At 38.1% G+C, this 18,205-nt stretch overlaps 1 protein-coding gene across 1 annotated transcript; it reads left to right on the forward strand.

Moving 5' to 3' along the window:
• Positions 1-240: 240 nt before the first annotated feature.
• On the forward strand, positions 241-14,277 carry TRIP13 (thyroid hormone receptor interactor 13; the record flags this gene model as incomplete). The annotated part of the gene is made up of 13 exons (XM_079534036.1): positions 241-332; positions 1,966-2,131; positions 2,423-2,552; positions 4,250-4,305; positions 5,731-5,821; positions 7,301-7,373; positions 8,188-8,251; positions 8,552-8,638; positions 11,340-11,446; positions 12,486-12,639; positions 12,821-12,933; positions 13,654-13,723; positions 14,182-14,277. 13 exons carry the CDS (start codon positions 241-243, stop codon positions 14,275-14,277), a joined length of 1,299 nt encoding a protein of 432 aa, XP_079390162.1.
• Between the last annotated feature and the right edge of the window lie 3,928 nt (positions 14,278-18,205).

Genomic DNA, 18,205 nt, shown 5'->3' on the forward strand with positions numbered 1-18,205 from the left:
TCAGGTCACCGTCCTCGGGGCCCTGTCCGACGTGAGCTCCTTTCCCTTCCGTGCCGCTAACGCTGAGCGAGGAGCGGGCCGAGTGCCTGTTTATCGCAAAAGAAAGAAGGAAGGAAGGAAGGGGTGCGTTGGTGGACTGGGGGACGTGGTGTTCCCGTGCGAAGAGGGGCTGTTCGCGTTGCTGGCTGCAGCATCACTGAAAGCCTGTTTGTTGCCGCTTTCTCCTTAGGAGCAAGAAGGATGGATGAAGCGGCTGGGGATTTGAAACAAGCCCTCCCAAGCGCGTGCGATACCCTTCAGATACACGTGGAAGTTCATCAGAAATCAAACAGGTCTCTCTCGGCTTTTAGGCTTTGTGGCGCCTTGCTGTGAATTTTTCGTTTGGATAATAGAAAAAGCGTATGTGCGTGAAAGCGGGAAAGGGAACAAAGTGCTTCGGAAAGGATCTCTGAAAACTGCCCTGATCCAATTTAGTCTGAAGGCAGAGCCTTCTGGTCTTTCAGGATATTGATTAATCGTGTTTTGAGATTACGTAGTCACTCAGGACAGCTGATGAGGTGTTTGACCCTCCTGCCTCGCCAGGAGCTGTGTTTTGTTGCTGGCTAGAACTTTGCTTGCGGCAGCTTGTGTCTGTTGCACACACAGCAGTCTTGCTCTGCATTCTCTTAACACATCAGTGAGTTCTTCTGTGTCTGTGAAGTATTTCTGCAGCTTGGGGCTGAACAAAACCATTTCTTTTTACATCTTGTTGGTGGCTGCCTTTTGGGCTTGCTCTAGTCCACTTAAATCTTTTACAGCAGAGCCCCAAACTACTCACAGTAATGCAGGTGTGGCCTAACAAACAGCCAGAATCACTAGTCCTTTTCAACAGTTGCTTTTTGTCTAGTTGACCTCTGGTCTGTTCTGTTATCTGGGCAATACATGCAGAGGCAAGCCTTCATTTTTACTTTTATTGAATTTCCAGAGATTTTTGCTAAACCTTATGTCTAGCCTACAGTAGTCTGTTTGAATGGTAGCGTTGCTTTCTAATATATATATATATATATATATATATATATATATATATATATATATAAAATATATATTTCTAATATATTGATAATCCTCTCTGCTCTAGCATCATCTATAAACTTAATGCAGTTGTATTCCATCCCAGTCCAGTGTGTTAATGAAGATGCAAAAATAGTGTTGGTCCCAACATTAATCATTTCCTACTCCCTCCCTGCCTCGTATACTTGCTGCTCCCCTTGGACTACTAACCACTCTGAACAGGACAGTCCAGGCACTCTGTCCATTTGTCCACTCCTTGTCTTACCAGTTTGTCTGTTGGGATTAAATGGGTGAGTATATTCAGGGCCCTGCTAAAAAATATCCACTGCTTTGAAGAAGAGAATCTTCATCAGGGTTGAAAGACAAGATTCTGCACTCAAATTTTAAAATTAACACCTTTCTAGAATCTTAAAATACTCTTCCTTTTCCTGTAGTTTTCACCTGTTTTACTGGAATTCTCCTTATATCTCTAGACAGAGGCATGCTATCAGTTGTTCATAGGAGTGAGGAGGTAATTGAGCTTCCAAGCTAATTTCAGACTAGTAGTTTGGCTTTGAGTTTGTCTACTATTCATAGTAAAACAGTCAACATTTTGATACGTATTGATTTCTGCTCTTCGAAATGTCTAGCTTTGTTATTCCACGACCCCTGATTTGATTGCAAACAGATTGAGCAATGTTTTCTGTAATATCAAAGTTATTACTTTGCAAACAAACTAAATCTATTTGGTTGTTTCTGCAGAATGTTACTGCATTTGGTGTGTGTGTGGTAGTTTGTTTGTTTTTTTGAATGGAGATTATTTTCCATGGAGGGAGGCTTACTGTAGTAGATAAAACACTCTAATATTTCAGATATTAGATATTACTTACCTTCTAAAGGTTAATGCCATAAATAACGCTGTTTGTTTCTTATTAGTACGGCAAAGAAAGAAGATATCAGGATGAGTGTCCTAAAACTGTTGAACAGACATAACATTGTGTTTGGTGATTACAAGTGGACGGAATTTGATGACGGCTTCCTTAACAGCAATGTGCAATCTGTGTCAATTGTGGATACAGAGCTGAAGTTGAAAGAAAGACAGGTATCAATCAAAAATGTACAGTTTTGTTCATATGCATATGAGCTAATTGTAGAGTAGTGATAGCCTAAGAACACATGCTGTATGTGTAGAAGAAGGTAGTATCTTGTACTAGACCAACTGGCACAAACAGGGAAAAGTTTTTTGAACTTACACACTCATTATTAAGATCTGAAACAGAAACAGTAGGTTTCAAAACTGAATGTTGGCTGAGCACTGTAACTTTCATATCTTCTAATTATCTCTGAAGTGAGAAATAACAATGTACTGAAAGTCTTTTTACATCTCTCCTAGCCTATTGATTTGAGCAAAAGCAGTCTTTCCATTCATATTTTTCATCTGAACGAAGAAGGGCCAAGCGTTGAAAACTTGGAAGAAGAAAATGAGGATATCGTTGCAGCTAACCACTGGGTGCTACCTGCAGGTACCCGCCTGATAATTCTGAAAGATCCAGAGCGATTACAATGAAAGGAAAACATGGAAAGGCTAGAAGTGTTTGTAGGGTCATTTTTTAAAGGTAGTATGCGCACTGACTACATAATTTTGTCCTTTGTGGATGGAACCAATCTCTGGAATTATTTTAGTGGTTTTGACTGGGTCACTTGTTGCATTGCCTCCTACTACAGTCACTACAGGCGATCCTACAAAGTGCCATTTTTTTCTGTAATTGTGGTCAAAGTAATTGATCCTGTGGAATAAAGCTTGAAAATCACAAATGCTTAACCCTACAGGCATCAAATTTTAATTTGATGACCTACAAGAAATTCATCATTTTAAATACTGGCTTTCCAGAGCCCACAGCTAGCTACCAGCCAGCAAGGCAGTGCTGCTGTTGCATTCTTAAATAGAAGCCAGTGGTCTGGCAACGCTTGAATCTCTCTTGTATAAAACCTTTATCAAAACCACAACAGAAAAGGTCCAAGAGCTGGAAGTGCCTTATTAACATGATGCACTGTAGGTTCCTGGTTCTTGCATCTTTTTTTTTTTTCTTCTTTTTTTTCTTTTTTTCCTGTGAAAATTGATTTCTGAAATAATTTCAGTTTGCTTCCTGTATGATTGTTTTTAGAACCTGGTAATCTGGGGAAAAGCCTGAGATTTTAAACATATAACACTATCCTGAATTTCTTTTGACAACTAAATCATAAAATACATTTGTTCCTAAAGCCATGTGCTAACAACATATTGCAAAGAAAATTGGAACAAGTTTTCAATTAGATATTATTGTTGCTATTGTCAGTAACTCAATATCTCGCTTTCAGTAAATTTGCAGATTGTTTTTCTAAAGAGAACAGTAATTTGCCTAGAGAGGAAATGTGAAGCTTACATCACATGTATGAAGTAAGCTTTTTCCCCAAGAGGGAGCAAAGAAATTGAAGAGATACAACGTGCTCAGAAGGCTTCTGGAAAGAGTAATGGTTTCTTCTGCAACAGAGCAAGGCCTGCCAGTTATTATTGTCTAGTGCCTATTGAGGTTGGACTCTGTATCTGGAAGAAGTATAGATGTGAGCTTGAGGCCAAAGAAGGAGTGCGAGTCTGGCAATTCCTGTGCTTTTCATATTGTGAAAATATTTCATATTTTCATGTTGTGAAAAGTGTAAATATTTACAACGTTCCTCCTTGAGGAGAATTCAGTCCATAATAGGACATTCCCGTTGTATTATGGTTTATAGTTCTTCATCACAGTCCTTTTTGACTTTTTCCTGCTGTAAGGTAGAAAGCAACAGCTAGAAATGGTTGATTTGATCACAACTATAGTTTTGTAAAATACTTTATTTAACTGCTTTTTATTTTATTCCTCTACCTGTTGATGTTATTTTTAAGAAATGTTGAATATAAGTTCATGTATATGCACTATGTATATATAATAATATTCCATGCATTATTATATATGCATATGTAATATATATAAATTTAAGTATAGAGCCCTTAGAAAGTAGGGTTTGCTTTATGAGAAAATAACCCGTTTATTTTTTCCATATACTTTGAATGCTGTCCTAGATCTGTTCTTGATCCTTAATTTTGTCTGAGAATAATTGGAAAACTGCTTTGCAATGCAATGGTAGATAACGAGATCCTGAATTGATTTGCCTTAAACAGCTGTGTAATGTATTGCTTTCACAGCTGAATTCCACGGCCTTTGGGAAAGTCTTATATATGACACTGAAGTAAAATCACATGTAAGTAGAAAATTGGTAACAAAATTGCTTGAGGAGAAGTAAGATTTGAAATGTATCCAGCATGAAGTAGTCTCATCATATGGAGAATTTTCTTGGCAATAACCAGCTTGAGAGAGAATTCTGATGTCTGCTTAGTATACACTCCTACACTGTGAAGAGTGGCATAGTTTTAGCCATTTTGCAAATCTATATATTTATCAAAATTTCTGTGTATTTTTAGTAATTCTGTACTTAAATGTAACTGTTGTATGCTTAACAAAAGAAGACAAAATTGGCATTTTAAGATTAATCATCATATCTGAAATGTGTATTAGTAGATACTACTACAAAGTCTGCAGCACACAAAAAACAAATATGTATATAAACAAAAATATATATATATATATATCTTAGTTTCCATGTTAGAAGTTTCACTGATGATCATCCCAGAAATTATGCTTCATTTCTTCAGATGTGTTTGCTCCATTAATTAAAAAAATGAAGGGACTTCACTTCTGCAGCTTTTTGTAAAAGTTATTTGGGTGAATGTTCATTTTTTTTTATGCCATGGAGCTGGCTGAGTGTGGTTGGATTTCCAGACTCTGAAATGATTCCTGTTAAGTTTCAAAACAGTACCTGTCTTTCTCAGGATATTGCTGGCCAATATGCTTGATGAAGCTCAGCTTTTTTTTTCTTCTTCTTTTTTTCCCTGCTGTAATTGCTCCATCTTGTGGCAGGAATGATATTTTATTGTCTTACTAATTCAGGTGGTCAAAAGTATTACAGGTAACAGTAATAAAATAAAAAGATGTCAGGTGTTAAATGAGGGTAGCAATCTGAATAGATTAATACCTCATGGGAATATTCATGCAATTGAAGGAATTCTCTACTTGTGAATTCTGCGGTGAATTAACATTTTATTTAGAAGTAAACATTCAAGGAAATTATATGCAACTTTATTCATTTGGAAGGATAACAAGTCTGCAAACACCTGATAGAAATACAAAAGCACCTAAAATATGGCAGTAACTGCTTTGCTTAGTGAGTTGATCACAGCAGACTGAACAGATGTGTAGCTGTAATAACAGTTAAACGAGAGTATGAGTCTCTGACTGTACTTGGGAATTGAACTGAGCATACACTACAAGGGGGACAGTGACAAATAATTTCCCGTCTGTAAAGCAATTAGTTTATTGATGTAAAGGTTCTGAAATCCATTTGTGGCCAGTGCATGCTTTTTTTTTTTTCCCCGAGGGCAGGCAGGGAGTGAATTTCCAGCCTTTACAGAGAAACTGTGGTCTAAGACTGAAAGACTTGAAGCTAGTTTTTGTTGTTGTTGTTAGGGTACGCAGCAGAGATAATTAGCAGATTGCATCCATTTGTAATTGTATTTGCTGATATGTCTCTAATTTGTGTGTCTTTTTTTTTCCCCTTCTCATCTATTAGTTACTTGATTATGTCACGACAACATTACTGTTTTCTGACAGAAACGTCGACAGCAACCTGATATCATGGAACAGAGTTGTTTTGCTGCATGGTAAGCATTGTGTGTCTTAAAATAAGTTGATGCACTGACAATCTGTTATGCTTCCCTTCAGGAAAAACCTGTGTAGTTCTTCCATGTAATGAAATTATGTGTTCCTGTGTTACAGAAAGCAGTGCTTCCAGACATATTCTTTCTGTAGCACAAAGTTATGAGAAGTAATGTCAGAATCAAATCAGTGTTCATACTTACTATGTTTTGCAGAAATTTAAGTAGTAACATTTTATAAATGGAATAACAATAATCAGTGTTCTTCATTTGAATCTTTAAGATTTTTTTTTTTATAAACTGCAAAAAATATTGCAGATATTGTGCACATCAGGAACCAGTTTGATGACAGTTCTCTGCAGTATTAAAATTCCTTAATTATGTCTCCTTTATGAAAATTTTTGAGGAAACTCAGAAATTTATTCAAGTGTTCTAATATCACGTTCTGTTGTCAAGTATGAAGGCAGTACTCTCACTTGTTTAATTATTACTCTGACTGAAATTGTAATGTTCAGTCAATCCAGGTTTACTATAATATTAATTATAAAAGAGATTGGCATCAACTGAATCAGTTTTGCTGCAAATTGCAGCTTGCTATTGATTGATTGCAATTTTGTTAACCGGACTGGTATTCAAAAAATAACACTCATAACAAACATTTCCACAGTGACCTTTTAATTCTACGTAATTTGTAATGTTTAATGCACCAAGATTTTCCTTATGTATATGTGTACATACAAACACATATCTGTATGCGTATATATATACACATGTGTGAAACTGTAGTCGTGAGCTCTTTATTGCGACCATAATAAAGTTAATACTGGAAAATCCCAAACTTGTAGTGCTAAATACCACATTTATGCTATAAAGGCAGTACTAGCTTTGAATGGAAGTTCTGTCAGCTATCTGCTGTTATCTGTTGTTTAGAACCCAAAAGTCAATCTCCATACATTCATACTCTGTTTAACTACGTTTTTCTGTTTAGAGAAAATCTCTGTGGCTTTTCTGTAGGGCATCATGGCAACAACGGAAGGTTTGTTGTGCAGTATGCTTCCTAGGATACTCTTAGTTGCCTCATAGTGGAGATACAGGAATGTGAATCAGACATGGTGGGTTTCAGTTACGCATGCTAGCAGGCTGTGTTTCAGAAAGATAGAAGTTTAAGCACAGGTTTTTGAGAATGCTAACATACAAAAGCCCAGCAAGAGCAAAACTTTGTTCTAATGTTGTTCGATTATTTTAACTCTATGGTGTCTGTACACAAGCTGGTATATCAAAAATGATGCAGATTCAGAGCTTCTAGAGCACGGCCCTAGAATGGTAACTGGGTATCTTCTCAAAATACCCTGATATTCCCAGTCCTTGTCTTCTGTTGTCTGCAATTAGTGATTTATCGTGATACAGTAGTTAAAAAGATATTTTGTTATCAACAACCTGATGTAGATTCTTTGTAATATATGTATGAATTTGATTTGAATCCAGGCCCTCCTGGAACTGGCAAAACCTCTCTCTGCAAAGCATTGGCTCAGAAGCTGACGATACGACTATCGTACAGGTGACCTTTCTGGAATTTCTTCACTTTAGCTAATTGGTCTTAATTGTTCGTTCTCAGTAGCCCAAAGATGTGTAATACTTGATTTCAAGTGCTGACATTCATGGCTCTGCATCTGCAATAAAATTGATCCAATATAAAAGAGAGATAGACAGAGTGTTATAAATCCTTCTGAATGTGTGATGGTTTGTGTCAAATTGTGAAAAACAAATTCAAATGGCAATATAGTCATTTGTTTGTGCTTATAATATACATCTGTGAAGGCTAAAGAGGAAAGTATCACAGAGTGTTAAGCCTATTATTTGTATATTCATGTTCAAGAAAACTTGCTTTTAGTAGCTACCAGTGTGTTTTGTACTGGAGTTCTCTGAATGCTGAAGTCAGTCTGTATGTAGGATATATCAGACAAGTAATGAAGTTAACTATAAACTTCTTATCAAGTAGTAGCTGAATGAAAAACCTTCAGACAGTAAATAAACTTCACAGTCTTACTTGGTATACTGGAAATAATGTTGTATGAACAGAGGAATGAACTCATTAACATGGAAACAGTTTAATAAACTGTACAGAAGTAACAAATCAAAAAAAATGAAGGAATCCTGGTAGGGATTTATTGTGAAGAGCTAGTGAGAATAGTTTCTGGAAATTATAATTAAAAACAAACCAAATGTTGTGTTTTTAGAAGTGAATTGAAGTACTAATTCAAAAAAATTCCATGGTTGAAGTGGAGGGATTAAGCCTGAGGGGGAGTTACTGACCTCACTGACTTATTTACAGTGCAACAGAGTTGATGCTTATTTTTTCCTTCGTATTTTAGGTATAGGTATGGACAGTTAATTGAAATAAACAGCCATAGTCTTTTCTCTAAATGGTTTTCTGAGGTATGTATTGATTAGTAATAGTAAGTAATTAGTTGTTGATAGTAAAATTGATAGTAATTAGTAAGACGACTCTGACAATATAAATTAAACTGTATCTATTGAGTTTGGTTCATAACATTAGTGTTTGCATCAAAAATTATTTGGGATACTTAATGTGCTTGAAAATAATTGAATAGAAGCTGTATTTGAGATTTACTTTAAAATAAACAAATGAAAAGTAGTTTTCCATTGCTCAACATGGTAAGACTTGAAAAGCCTGCTAAGGAAATAGTTAAATAAATGCATATGACCTCTTTCTAGAGTGGCAAGCTTGTAACCAAGATGTTCCAGAAGATTCAAGAGTTAATTGATGACAAAGATGCTCTTGTGTTTGTACTGATCGATGAGGTATGACTCTAGTAGTATTGAAGTATGTAAAACTTAGCAGAAAGTTTTTAATTACGGGTAAGAATTCATAAAGGACATTAAAATAATAAGAGTTTTTTGTAAGCCACATAATTTTCTACAGAAGAATGGATTTTAATATTGACTGGAAGATTTGAGAGATCTCAAAAGGACACATTGTGATTTAGCAGACGTATTCCAGCTGAAAGTGAAGCAAAATCTGTCTTAGTGAGATAGTGGAGGTGAACCACTGGTTCACACTGAAATGTACTGCCTACTGCCTCACTGTGCTGTGCTCTTATCTACTGTTTGAATGTTTCAGCCTTTACTGAATCCACCTTGGACATCATGGGCCAATACAATCAAACAGGAAGCATTACTTTTGGGGCAGCCCTCGCAAAATGTGCAATATCGATAACATACAAGTAACAAAACATTTACATTTTTTAATATTTTTGTTTTACATACGTTTTAAAAAAAGGAAGAAAAACGTAAAACTAGAGGAATATTTGATTTATTTATTTATTTATTTATTTTGTGAAATTAACACGTCAGTCTGGTTTGATGTTTGATGGCAGTGGTTGCAATTCTTAGTAGATCTCCAAGTGTCATCAGAGATTTTTTGATAAATTTTGACTCTTCCTTTTCCTTGTCCCTGAAAACATGGTCCTTAGGACCAGAAGCAATCCATCCATGGGTCCTGAGGGAACTGATGGATGAAGTTGCCAAGCCAGTATCCATCATATTTGAAAGGTCATGGCAGTCTGGTGAACTTCCCACTAACTGGAAAAGGGGAAACATAACCACGTTTCCAAGAAGGGGAAAAAAAGATCCAACAAAATACAGACCAGTCAGTCTCACCACTGTGCCTGTCATGATCATGAAGAGATTGTGCTGAAGGCCCTACTCAGGCACATGGAAAATAAAGATGAGGTGTTTGGTGGTAACTAACATGGGTTCACCAAGGGCAAGTCATGCCTGATGAACTGGATGGCCTTTTGTGATGGAGTTACAGCATCAGTGGATAAAGGAAGAACAACTTATGTCATCCACTCGGACTTGTGCAAAGCATTTGGCATGGTTCCACACAACATCCTGGTCACCAAACTGGGGAAAAAAGGATTTGATATACTCACTGGATAAAATTGGCTGGGTGGCTGCACTTAAAGTTAAGGTCAGTGACTCAATGTCCAATTGGAGACCAGTGATGAGTGGTGTTCCTAAGAGATCAATTCTGGGACTGGTGCTGTTTAACATCCTTGTAGGTAGTATGGACAGCGGGACTGAGTGCACTCTCAGCAAGTTGGCAAGCTGGGTGGTGCAGCTGACAAAGCAGAGGGAAGGGCCACCTAGAAGGACAGGCTTGAGAGGTGACCCATACCAAACTTGGGTTCAGCATGGCCAAGTGCCAGGTCCTGCACCTGGATTGGGGCAATCCCAAGCACAGATACAGGTTGAGTGGAGAAGGGCTTGAGGGCAGGCCTGAGAAGGAGAATGTAGGGGTATCAGTTAATGAAAGACTCAACACGAGCCAGCAGTGTGTGCTTGCAGCCCAGAAGGCCAATCATGTCCTGGGTCGCATCAAGAGAAGCGTGACCAGCAGGTTGAGGCAGGTGATTCTGCCCCTCTGCTCTCATGGGTCCCCACCCGGAGCACTGCATCCACTTCTGGGGCCTCCAACACAGGATATCAAGCTGTTGGAGCAGGTCCACAGTAAGGCCACAAAGATGATCAGAGGGCTGGAGCAACTTCTCTACAGGGACAGGATGAGAGAACTGGGGCTCTTCAGTCTATGGAAGAGAAGGCTCCAGAGGGACCTTATAACGGCCTTGCAATAACTGAAACAGACCTACAGGAAAGCTGGGGAGGGACTTTTTATAAGGATAGGTAGTGACAGAACAAGAGACAATGGCTTTTAACTGGATGAGGGTAGGTTTTAACTAGATATTAGGAAGAAATTCTTTACTGTGAGGGTAGTGACACACTGGAACAGGTTGCCCAGAGATGATGTGCATGCCCCCATCCTGGAGGCATTCAGGGCCAGGCTGGAGGAGGCTTTGAGCAACCTGATCTAATGGGAGGTGTCCTTGCCTGTAGCAGTCAAAAGTGAAATCACAGCTGTGTATTCTTCACAGTTCAGAGGACTGTGTTTTGCCAGTGTATGCATGCAATTATTTGCCATCACTTGAGTCAGCACTGCTCAGCACTTTTCTCCCCACACCCTGGTTTCAGCTGGTGGTGCATTGATGGCACACTGGTTGTTGCTGAGCAGTGGGTGCGTGCCTGGGGTCACTCCATGGAGAAGAGCCACTGCCTTTACAGTGCATGACAGGGGCAGGAAGCATTGCCAAACAGCCAGGCTGCGAGGTGGACGTGCCTGATTTAGTTCTTCAGTACTTCATTAGCTTTCTTATTTGAAGTTCCCATTGCAAAGCTTGTTTTAAATAAAATTTATTTATTTTATCCTTTTTATTTCCCTTTCTCCCTTGATATTCTCTTCACTCTCTCCCTTAATTTCTATCTAACAAAAGATTTTGAAGGTGAAATTTCAGATACTAAACTGGATCTGAAGGTATACTGAATTCCTTGCTTACTGACAGCATTCCAAATGTGCAGTGTTTTGCGTGTGAGTGTTGGGGTTGTTTGTTTCTTAGGGTTGGGGTTTTGCTATTTTTTGGAAGCCCTATGTTTTTTGTTTTTGTAGGTGGAGAGCCTCACAGCAGCACGCAGTGCCTTCAAGGCAGGCACAGAGCCTTCAGATGCTATTCGTGTAGTGAATGCTGTTCTGATGCAAATAGATCAGATCAAAAGGTAAATTCATTTTATTGTAAGGGCAAAAGGTAACTGTGGTAACTCTAAATCTTAATTCATATTTGGAACGCTAATCCAAATTGGTTAACAAACGATTCTTCATTAATGGTGCTAATTATGAAAGAAATTTGTATCATCCACAAGAACGTTTTGCCTGTTAGTAGGTGAGCTAATCTACTAATCTGGGTATGATAAGCTACAGATAATACAATTCCATTAAAGCTGCAGAGGGATGACGGATTGGTCATCGTATCTACTTTGGAGAGATAAGAATAAGATCAGTGAAGAATGTGTTTGTCATTAACAGCTTCAGAATATCAGTCTAAAGCAGACTTGTACAATGTGTTGCTTATAAGCAATCATTAATGGTTCTTGGTCCACTTTGCTGGATTTAATACAGCACATCTCTTGTTTTATTATGGCCACTTCCTCCTTGGGCAGACTTGGCCCTGCTAGCACAAAGACAGGTGTCCTGTTATTTGGCCCTGTGTTGCTGCTAAAGGTAAGTAGAGTTTATTCAAACACAGCACAAAAGCTTCATTGAAAAATTGCTGTAGTTAAACCTTTTCTTTATATTTTTGTTAGAGTAAGGAGTTACTTCTCTTTTAAGCTCACTTCAATGTCATGCAGTGTTGAATGTGTCATGTTAGCAGTTATACTACATACTTCCTTCTGAAGTGAAATGGAAAACACATGGATAAAATATTCCAGTTTACAAGTCTTAATTTTGTAACTTTATGGCAAAAACTGTGAAACTGTGCTGGTAGGCTCTCTTCATGCAAAGTAGTCAGTGTGTACTACTACTAAATAGGGTTGAGAAACTATACTTGCAAAATAGCTGAAGGGAAGAGACTATGTGTTGAAGTAGATTAGTGAAAGCTGTCAAAGAGCATGTAATTATTAGCTGATAAGAATGATGTGGCTGTTGATTGCAAGAAATGGCTTGAGTCGTTTCGTTAAGAAGGAAGGTATTCATTTGCCAGTGCCAAGTGGAGCCCATTTATGTACGTGTGACCTAAGAATGTGTTTTATCTTGAAGGTATCCCAATGTGGTTATCCTGACTACTTCAAATATTACAGAGAAAATTGACATGGCATTTGTAGACAGAGCAGACATAAAGCAATACATTGGCCCTCCATCTGCTGCAGCAATATTCAGGATATACCTTTCTTGCCTGGAAGAGCTGATGAAGGTAATATTTTGAAAGTAGAACTATAAAACATCCTTTTTTATTAAAGATGATGTTTTCCTCAAACTTACTAAATAACAGAAACACACAAATTTTATTCCTTCTCTATATTTACACTCTTAGAATTTAATTTTCAATGATTTTTTCAAGGTTTCATACTACAACGTGTAACTCTTCTTTCTAGTGCCAAATAATATATCCTCGACAGCATCTCTTGTCACTCAGAGAGTTAGAAATGATTGGATTTGTAGAAAACAATGTGTCCAGGTTAAGTCTGGTACTAAAGGAAATCTCAAGGTAATGTTTTTTAAATTCTACATGATGAGTGTATGTGTGCGTGTCTGCATTCATATTTCTATATAAACAAATTGTGAAATTATGTCTAAAAGTAATTGTATTTAGTAACAGCTAGAGCCCTGAAACATCTTGAGCTTACTTGTTGCTTGGGGTCTTTGTTTGTTGGGGTTTTTTTTGGTATTGTGACTAGTGCAAAACATCAGCAGATAAGAAGTGGGATTGATCGGGATTTGCAAATATTTCTTGGTATCAAATGTGACTGGTTTCTGCTCTGCCCTTTGAAATTCTCTAGACAAATTGCTGTCTGACTTACTGAGATGCCTGAAGTTTCAGTGGATATCATGGAATCATAGTTTGATCTGAAAGGTCCCTTCCAAACCAAACTGTTTGCAAATCCTGACTAATAGATTTCTCCTCTAGATTCAGGAGATGCGTCACAGTGATTGTGGAGGGGCTTGATAAAAGCTCTGGTAGACAAATGTGACTGTGCTATTTCTCTACCCTTTTTTACTTTCTTGCACCATGTGGCCTCCCATACAATATCTGTTCATTTTCAGCTTCTTTTAAAACTGCTGCAAGTGAGCAAACAAGGTATTAAGACTTGAGTTTCATTAGAGTAATTTATGGGTGAAGGAGAATGGAAATGTCATCTTTTAAGAGTGAATATTCAGCATTTAAGAGTGATTATTTAGCATTGTTTATGTCTCCCTTTTACTATAGAAAAAGTGAAGGTCTTAGTGGCCGGGTCCTCAGAAAACTCCCTTTCCTAGCACATGCACTTTATATCCAAGTAAGCTTTTTTCTATTCTATATATTTTCGGTTTGATTTTGAGCCAGCTAGGAAGGCCTTTGAATGAAGTAAATGATTAGTCCTAAAACTTGCTAATCTAAACTACAGTTTTCTACTGCCATAATGTAAAATGAAATTGAAGAAGACCGATATCACTACTGATAGACTGTGACAAATCATTCATATTTGTTCTCGTGCTTCATTGCTGAAAGAAACCCCTGTCACTGCCTACATAATACTGATGCGTTCAAACGTTTGTTGAAGCAAATTCTCAGTAATGTTGATTGACTCAAGTCTTTACATAGTAAAGTTAAAGTCAAACTATGCTAGCTGGTTCATATGAGGTTTAGCATTTTGAGTGCTTTGTAACATGACAGTCAAATATTTCCTTTTCAAATAACTGTGCTTTGTATGCCTATTGCTGTGATGGATCTAACAGGATATTTTCATGTTTTCAGTCCCCCAGTGTTACAATGACAACGTTTCTTCAGGCTCTTTCACTTGTAGTAGACAAACAATTTGAAGAAAGAAAAAAACTTGCAGACTGTGTGTGATAGTTCACTGCTTTATGCATTTCTGTATTGTTACCATTGAAAAGTACTTAACTTTGCATACAAACTGCAATTTCTATGCATCTATAAATCAGATTGTCAAAACCTTACAAACCCTGGAATGCTTAACCCAGTTTTTCAAAACATTTATTAATAAACAGTTTTTACAGCACACTGTGCAATTTTATTTCAGTGCTGTGAGGCAACTGAAAATGTCCTTCTAGGAAGAATTTTTACATCACTTGCACTTATAAAAAGTGAGCAGGCTTCTGATCCTCGTGTCTTAACTTTCTATCCATGGATTAGTTTTTATACTTCTAGTTTCTTTCAAATTCTTGGAAGCAACAGAAATTCAGTATTTGATATGTGTGCAGTAAATGTACTAATAATTACTTCTGAAGTAGTAATGAACCTAGAAAAGACTTAAAGTGCTCAGTGATAAGCAGATGTTTTATGCTGACATCCTTTTATCCTGAACCTGAATATCAAGGCTTGTTATTTTTTATTACACCCTATCCAAGTTTTTAACTCAAGAGATCACTTGACTGAATTTCTGTAATGCTACTTTTTTATGTTGCTGCAAGCAGACTGAAAAAAAATTCACTGAAAAGTAACTAAAATATTCTTCTTCAAAAGGCCAAAGCACAGCATCATACCAGACACTGTGAAGAAGAGATCAACTCTGCCCTAGCTAAAACCAGGATACTAACCTAGAAGTCTTAGTGTAGCCTTAACCCCAACCCCAATCTGAACTGTAACCCAAATCATACACATAACTCTAATCCCTAAACATAAGCCTAACCCTAACAGTAATCCTAACCCTACTCTTAAACATAACCCTAATCTGTACTTCTAACCTTCAAATCTAATCCCAATTCTAAACCCAAGTCCTAACTGTAAATTTCACACTAATGATGATCCCTATCTCTGACAGGAATCCTAAATGGAACACTAATCCTGTACAAAACTGTTGGAAATATCCAAATAATTTTCTAGGATGGTTTCTCTGATAAAGCAGATTTTATTTGCAATTGCAATGGAGCCTCCTGCAAGCAGGAGAGCCCCGAGAAAACAGCGTTGCATCTTTTATCCCCTACTGCCTGCCGCTGCTCTCTTTCTCCCCTGGTTCCTCGTTGGCTGAGTACTGCAGGTTCACACTCTTTCGTGACACTTCACTAACCATACAAACACCAAGTAGACACAGATCTTGGCTTCTCAAACACACGTGTCTTAATTGACTTCTAGCAATTGTTTTCTTAACAAACATTTTGGTCATAACTTTTTGGATGTCATTTTACAACATAAACATAGACATAGTCTCTCAACTGCTTAATTACCCCCTAACATTTGTGCCCCTTCACACTGTTTTTCATTGTTCTGGTCATTCATCTGCCCTTGCATAGAGATAAGCTCGGAAGGAGGATAGAGGGGAGTACCTTGGAGCCTGTCTGTGGCATCCTAACTTTCCCACAGAGTGAGACAGTTCTGCTTTGTGTAAAGGTCCTGACTCCTTGAAAGTTTGTTCGATGTATTTTATTTCTGCTGGTCTAATGAGCAGCCTTACAACATGTTTCCTAGTTCAGCATACTGTATTCACATTGTTTAGAACATTCAAAATCTTTGCAGCTTTGTGAGAAAGTGTTTACTAGGTAATGTTGTAATTATGTTTCTAAAATATGTTACTAATATGTACGGTATTCTTACTTTCTACATCAGCTATTTCTAAGGATGTGTAACAGCTTAATTCTTTAGATCAATTTCCCTTTTCAATGTTCAATGCAGAAACAACACTTCCATTTCCCACAAAACCATAACACTAAACCAAAACCACAACTCTAAACGTAATCCTAATTATAATTCTAATCCCAGAAGTTTGTGACAGCCTAACCCAAAATTGATAAACATAATTCTAACGGTAAAACCAAATAAAAACCCTTAAATTTGATTATAGCTCTAATGTTAAGCTCTAACCAGTATGTTTAAAACTAGCCCTAAACCTAAAGATATATCTAACTTTAAAGAAAATCCCTAATAGTAATACCTAACAATCTAAGCCTAAAGCTAATTGTAACTAACTCCACCTCTATTTCTAATGCAAATCCCTAACATAAACCATAGAGGTAGTCCAAACCCATTTAAACCTAAACCCTAATCCTAAATTTAAACCAAAGGTAAACCCTAAAGCTAACCCAGTGCCCCAAGCCTAATCTTAAAACCTAACCACAGTCCTAAACCTAAACATAACCATAAGACAAATACTGAATCTAACCCTTACCCTAATCCTTAACCTCTCCCTAAATGGAACCTGACTGTAATTCCTTATCCTAATAATCCTTAGATAACTCTAACCCTACTGAAACTTAACACATGACTCTAACCCTAACCCACAACTCCAACATCTAACTCTAAGCATAACCCTAATAATAATAAACGTAACCCTGAAAATAATAATAAACCTAGCTATAAACTAGAACTAACAAGTAACCCTATTGCAAACCTTAACTCTAGCTGTAATTATAACCCTAAATCCTAACACTCACAGTAACCCAAATCCTAAGACTGTAACCCATGACTGTTACCACTACCTTAACATGTCAGTGTCCAGCCTTTTGCTTGTTTGGGCCACACTGAATGACTAGAAGTTGTCTTAGGCTGCAAACACAAAGGCTGCTCCAGAAGTAACGTCTCTTATGTTTCCATAGAACTACAACGGTAACAAGGAGCACAATAACATTGCTTGATCGAGTAAAATCACAGCTACGAAACGCTATTTCTCAGCACAGTCACCACCATTAGATATGCATTTTTGCCAGCAATGGACAGCAGGCTGTATGCTGCACTGCTGCTGTCACCACTGCTGAAACACACCACCCACCACTCTGCTGTGCTCACATCTGCTGCTGGTTCTCATAAACATTCAGCGAGTGAAAGTCAACGGGTGCCAATTTTTCAGCGTGGAGAAATTCAATTCTACTCCTTTGCTTCATCTGCACTTCCGTGTCAGACATCTTTTTGTCAGTCTGCCCTTCTGCTGCCCTCTGTCACACAGCAACAACGTGGAACGGAATATTGGTGGCAATAAACCCAGTGGTTGCCTCCACCATGGTGAGCACGTAACGCTTACCATCGCAGATTCATGGCAAGGTGATGTAATCAGCCTGCCACACCTCCCATATTTGTACTTTTCCATCGCCCTTCCCCCCAGAGAGGTTTCATCCTCTTGGCTTGTTTGATGATGGCACATTTTTCACAGTCATGGATAACCTGTGCAATAGTGTGCGCAGTTAAAAGTCCACCCCTCGGTCTCCAGCCCACTTGTATGTTGCATCACTTCCTTGATGGCCTGAGGTCTCATGGGCCCACCAAGCTAGAAATAATTCACCCTTGTTCTGCCAGTCCAGGTCTATTTGAGCCACTTCAATTCTGGCAGCTCAATCTACCTGATGGTTATTTTGTTATTCAGTAGCCCGACTCTTGGGCCCATGAGCATCTACATGGTGCACCTTTATAACCATATTCTTTATTTGGGCAACAATGTCTTTCCACAGTTCAGCAGCCCAAATAGGTTTATCCCTTTGTTGCCAGTTGTTTTGTTCCCACTGCTGTAACCACCCCCATAAGGCATTTGCCACCATCCATGAGTCAGTGTAAAGATAAAGGCCACCTCTCCCGCTCAGCAACATCTAAGGCCAGCTGGACAGCCTTTACCTCTGCAAATTGGCTTCTTTCCCTGCAGTGGCCTCTGCAACTTGTTGTGTAGGGCTCCACACAGCAGATTTCCATCTGTAGTGTTTCTCCACAATGCAACATGCTCCAGCAGTGAACAGGGCAAATGTCTTTTCACTTTCTGGTAGTTCACTGTATGGTGGGGCCTCTTTAGCACACGTTACCTCTTCTGCTGGTGATGTTCCAAACTTTTTACCTTCAGGCC

This window comes from Tetrao urogallus, assembly GCF_951394365.1.
Source record: "Tetrao urogallus genome assembly, chromosome: 3".
Taxonomy (NCBI): domain Eukaryota; kingdom Metazoa; phylum Chordata; class Aves; order Galliformes; family Phasianidae; genus Tetrao; species Tetrao urogallus.